This window comes from Oncorhynchus mykiss, chromosome 26 (assembly GCF_013265735.2).
Source record: "Oncorhynchus mykiss isolate Arlee chromosome 26, USDA_OmykA_1.1, whole genome shotgun sequence".
Lineage (NCBI taxonomy): Eukaryota > Metazoa > Chordata > Actinopteri > Salmoniformes > Salmonidae > Oncorhynchus > Oncorhynchus mykiss.
The window spans coordinates 6,699,779-6,705,778 of record NC_048590.1 but is presented as its reverse complement, the minus strand read 5'-3'; the positions used below and the strand labels follow the sequence as shown (position 1 = coordinate 6,705,778).

At 33.1% G+C, this 6,000-nt stretch overlaps 1 protein-coding gene across 4 annotated transcripts in view; it reads right to left on the bottom strand.

Moving 5' to 3' along the window:
* LOC118944439 (multiple epidermal growth factor-like domains protein 11) overlaps positions 1 to 6,000 on the bottom strand; it is a 347,240-nt gene that overhangs the window by 90,916 nt on the left and 250,324 nt on the right. For all 4 annotated transcript variants that reach the window (XM_036963744.1, XM_036963745.1, XM_036963746.1 and 1 more), the window contains exon 11: positions 3,679 to 3,853. In XM_036963744.1, coding sequence (XP_036819639.1) covers positions 3,679 to 3,853 — 175 coding nt within the window. The remainder of the gene's footprint in view (positions 1 to 3,678; positions 3,854 to 6,000) is intronic.

The window sequence follows — 6,000 nt, the reverse complement described above, 5'->3', positions numbered from 1 at the left end:
ATATAGTATAGTAGTATAGTACAGTAATAACAATAGTGTGTATAGTATCGTAGTATAGTACAGTAATAATAATAGTTTATAGTATCGTAGCATAGTACAGTAATAATAATAGTGTATATAGTATAGTAGTATAGTACAGTGATAATAATAGTGTATATAGTATAGCAGTATAGTACAGTAACAATAAGAGTGTATATAGTATAGTAGTATAGTACAGTAATAAAAAATAGTGTGTATAGTATAGTACAGTAATAATAATAGTGTATATAGCATAGTAGTATAGTACAGTAATAATAATAGTGTATATCGTATAGTAGTATAGTACAGTAATAATAATAGTGTATATAGTATAGTACAGTAATAATAATAGTGTATATAGTATAGTAGTATAGTACATCAATAATAATAGTGTATATAGTATAGTAGTATAGTACAGTAATAATAATAGTGTATATGGTACAGTAGTATAGCACAATAATAATAATAGTGTATATAGTATAGTACAGTAATAATAATAGTGTATATAGTATATAGTATAGTACATCAATAATAATAGTGTATATAGTATAGTACAGTAATAATAATAGTGTATATAGTATAGTACAGTAATAATAATAGTGTATATAGTATAGTACAGTAATAATAATAGTGTATATAGTATAGTGCAGTAATAATAATAGTGTATATGGTATAGTAGTATAGCACAATAATAATAATAGTGTATATAGTATAGTACAGTAATAATAATAGTGTATATAGTATATAGTATAGTACATCAATAATAATAGTGTATATAGTATAGTACAGTAATAATAATAGTGTATATAGTATATAGTATAGTACAGTAATAATAATAGTGTATATAGTATAGTACAGTAATAATAATAGTGTATATAGTATAGTACAGTAATAATAATAGTGTATATAGTATAGTACAGTAATAATAATAGTGTATATAGTATATAGTATAGTACAGTAATAATAATAGTGTATATGGTACAGTAGTATAGCACAATAATAATAATAGTGTATATAGTATAGTACAGTAATAATAATAGTGTATATAGTATATAGTATAGTACATCAATAATAATAGTGTATATAGTATAGTACAGTAATAATAATAGTGTATATAGTATATAGTATAGTACAGTAATAATAATAGTGTATATAGTATAGTACAGTAATAATAATAGTGTATATAGTATAGTACAGTAATAATAATAGTGTATATAGTATAGTACAGTAATAATAATAGTGTATATAGTATATAGTATAGTACAGTAATAATAATAGTGTATATAGTATATAGTATAGTACAGTAATAATAATAGTGTATATAGTATAGTAGAGTCATAATAATAGTGTATATAGTATAGTAGTACATTACAGTAATAATAATAGTGTATATAGTATAGTAGTATAGTACAGTAATAATAACAGTGTATATAGTATAGTACAGTAATAATAATAGTGTATATAGTATAGTACAGTAATAATAATAGTGTATATAGTATAGTAGAGTCATAATAATAGTGTATATAGTATAGTACAGTAATAATAATAGTGTATATAGTATATAGTATAGTACAGTAATAATAATAGTGTATATAGTATATAGTATAGTACAGTAATAATAATAGTGTATATAGTATAGTACAGTAATAATAATAGTGTATATAGTATAGTAGTATAGTACAGTGATAATAATAGTGTATGTAGTATAGTAGTATAGTACAGTAATAATAATAGTGTATATAGTATAGTACAGTAATAATAATAGTGTATATAGTATAGTACAGTAATAATAATAGTGTATATAGTATAGTACAGTAATAATAATAGTGTATAGCATAGTAGTATAGTACAGTAATAATAATAGTGCTTATATTATAGTAGTATAGTACAGTAATAATAATAGTGTATATAGTATAGTACAGTAATAATAATAGTGTATATAGTATAGTAGTATAGTACATCAATAATAATAGTGTATATAGTATAGTACAGTAATAATAATAGTGTATATAGTATATAGTATAGTACAGTAATAATAATAGTGTATATAGTATAGTAGTATAGTACATCAATAATAATAGTGTATATAGTATAGTACAGTAATAATAATAGTGTATATAGTATAGTACAGTAATAATAATAGTGTATATAGTATAGTACAGTAATAATAATAGTGTATATAGTATAGTAGTATAGTACATCAATAATAATAGTGTATATAGTATAGTAGTATAGTACAGTGATAATAATAGTGTATATAGTATAGTACAGTAATAATAATAGTGTATATATTATAGTACATCAATAATAATAGTGTATATAGTATAGTAGTATAGTACAGTAATAATAATAGTGTATATAGTATAGTAGTATAGTACATCAATAATAATAGTGTATATAGTATAGTACAGTAATAATAATAGTGTATATAGTATATAGTATAGTACAGTAATAATAATAGTGTATATAGTATAGTAGTATAGTACATCAATAATAATAGTGTATATAGTATAGTACAGTAATAATAATAGTGTATATAGTATAGTAGAGTCATAATAATAGTGTATATAGTATAGTACAGTAATAGTAATAGTGTATATAGTATATAGTATAGTACAGTAATAATAATAGTGTATATATTATAGTACATCAATAATAATAGTGTATATAGTATAGTAGTATAGTACAGTAATAATAATAGTGTATATAGTATAGTAGTATAGTACAGTAATAATAATAGTGTATATAGTATAGTAGTATAGTACAGTAATAACAATAGTGTATATAGTATAGTACAGTAATAATAATAGTGTATATAGTATAGTACAGTAATAATAATAGTGTATATAGTATAGTACAGTAATAGTAATAGTGTATATAGTATATAGTATAGTACAGTAATAATAATAGTGTATATATTATAGTACATCAATAATAATAGTGTATATAGTATAGTAGTATAGTACAGTAATAATAATAGTGTATATAGTATAGTAGTATAGTACAGTAATAATAATAGTGTATATAGTATAGTACAGTAATAATAATAGTGTATATAGTATAGTAGTATAGTACAGTGATAATAATAGTGTATATAGTATAGTACAGTGATAATAATAGTGTATATAGTATAGTACAGTAATAATAATAGTGTATATAGTATAGTAGAGTAATAATAATAGTGTATATAGTATAGTAGAGTAATAATAATAGTGTATATAGTATAGTAGAGTAATAATAATAGTGTATATAGTATAGTAGAGTAATAATAATAGTGTATATAGTATAGTAGAGTAATAATAATAGTGTATATAGTATAGTAGAGTAATAATAATAGTGTATATAGTATAGTAGAGTAATAACAATAGTGTATATAGTATATAGTATAGTACAGTAGTAATAATATAATATAGTCAACTGTGTCTGGTATCTCTCCAGTCCAAGACTACCTGTCTATTTCCCCGCCCGCTGATTGGCAGGGTTTAACCTGAAGTTCTGTTCTGACGACCCGCACAAAAAACGGTTCAAATCCATTATGCAATTAGTAATGACGCATTTCACATTCAACTACTGGACTAAAGCTCCCTAAGAAGTTGAATTAAAACATGACCTAAGTACAGGAGTACAGTGTGTGATGTGTGTCCTGCTCCATCTACTCACCGTGTACCCGGGGGCACAGACGCAGGCTCCGGTGAAGCCCTCACAGTCGGCTCCGTTGGCACACGCACATGCCTCCTTACATCCCTCGCCATAGTAACCTGACGGACAGGTCTCGTTGCAGAACAGACCCGCCCACCCCGCCGCGCACGCACACTCCCCTGACAACGGATGGCAGCTGGGAATGGAGAAGAGAGGAGAACAGAGAAGAGGAGAGAGCAGAGGAAAAGAGAAGAGAGGAGTGAGGAGGAGAGAGAACAGAAAAGAGGAGAGAGGAGAAGAGAGCAGAGGAGAAGAGAGGAGAAGAGATGAGAAGAGAGGAGTGAGGAGAACAGAGGAGGAGAGAGGAGGAAAGAGGAGGAGAGAATAGAGAAGAGAGGAGAAAAGAGGAGGAGAGGAGAGGAGAACAGAGGAGAACAGAGGAGGAGAAAGGAGGAGAGAGGAGGAGAGAACAGAGAAGAAGAGAGGAGAAAAGAGGAGGAGAGGAGAGGAGAACAGAGGAGAACAGAGGAGAACAGAGGAGGCTTATGATAGTCTCTGTCTGCTGATACACTCTTAGAAAAAAAGTTGCTATCTAGAACCGACAAGGGTTCTTCCGCTGTCCCCATAGGAGAACCCTTTGAAGAACCCTTATTGGTTTCATGTAGAACCCTTTCTACCTGAATCCAAAAAATGGTTCTACCTGTACAGCCGAAGAACAGTAGAACAATGTACAGTAGTGTACAGTAGAATAGAGACTGTACTGGCTGGCTGCTGAACGTGTAGCAGAGCACCCCAACACCACATGGGTCATTCCACTTAGTCACAACAACGTTCAACTCAAATCCCAGGTATGTTAATGAGAACACAGCCATGAAAATGATCTATTGGAGAGCAGATGTTTTACTGGTGTTGGGGCCATCAGACCACTGTTCTTTCAAGGAAACTATTTTGTAAATAGGTTGTTTTTAACAGTGCCAACCGCCCTGCTAAACACATAGAGACTCTGTACGTAATGAAACACTGGATAAAAACAAACATTGATCTCAATGTACACTGCTCAAAAAAATAAAGGGAACACTTAAACAACACAATGTAACTCCAAGTCAATCACACTTCTGTCAAATCAAACTGTCCACTTAGGAAGCAACACTGATTGCCAATAAATTTCACATGCTGTTGTGCAAATGGAATAGACAACAGGTGGAAATTATAGGCAATTAGCAAGACACCCCCAATAAAGGAGTGGTTCTGGAGGTGGTGACAACAGACCACTTCTCAGTTCCTGTGCTTCCTGGCTGATGTTTTGGTCACTTTTGAATGCTGGTGGTGCTTTCACTCTAGTGGTAGCATGAGACGGAGTCTACAACCCACACAAGTGGCTCAGGTAGTGCAGCTCATCCAGGATGGAACATCAATGAGAGATGTGGCAAGAAGGTTTGCTGTGTCTGTCAGCGTAGTGTCCAGAGCATGGAGGCGCTACCAGGAGACAGGCCAGTACATCAGAAGTTGTGGAGAAGGCCGTAGAAGGACAACAACCCAGCAGCAGGACCGCTACCTCCGCCTTTGTGCAAGGAGGAGCAGGAGGAGCACTGCCAGAGCCCTGCAAAATGACCTCCAGCAGGCCACAAATGTGTATGTGTCTGCTCAAACGGTCAGAAACAGACTCCATGAGGGTGGTATGAGGGCCCGACGTCCACAGGTGGGGGTTGTGCTTACAGCCCAACACTGTGCAGGACGTTTGGCATTTGCCAGAGAACACCAAGATTGGCAAATTCGCCACTTGCGCCCTGTGCTCTTCACAGATGAAAGCAGGTTCACACTGAGCACGTGACAGACGTGACAGAGTCTGGAGACGCCTGGGAGAATGTTCTGCTGCCTGCAACATCCTCCAGTATGACCGGTTTGGTGGTGGGTCAGTCATGGTGTGGGTTGGCATTTCTTTGGGGGGCCTCACAGCCCTCCATGTGCTCGCCAGAGGTAGCCTGACTGCCATTAGGTACCGAGATGAGATCCTTAGACCCCTTGTGAGAACATATGCTGGTGCGGTTGGCCCTGGGTTCCTCCTAATGCAAGACAATGCTAGACCTCATGTGGCTGGAGTGTGTCAGCAGTTCCTGCAAGAGGAAGGCATTGATGCTATGGACTGGCCCGCCCGTTCCCCAGACCTGAATCCAATTGAGCACATCTGGGACATCATGTCTCGCTCCATCCACCAACGCCACGTTGCACCACAGACTGTCCAGGAGTTGGCGGATGCTTTAGTCCAGGTCTGGGAGGAGATCCCTCAGGAGACCATCCGCCACCTCATCAGGAGCATGCCCAGGCGTTGTAGGGAGGTCATAC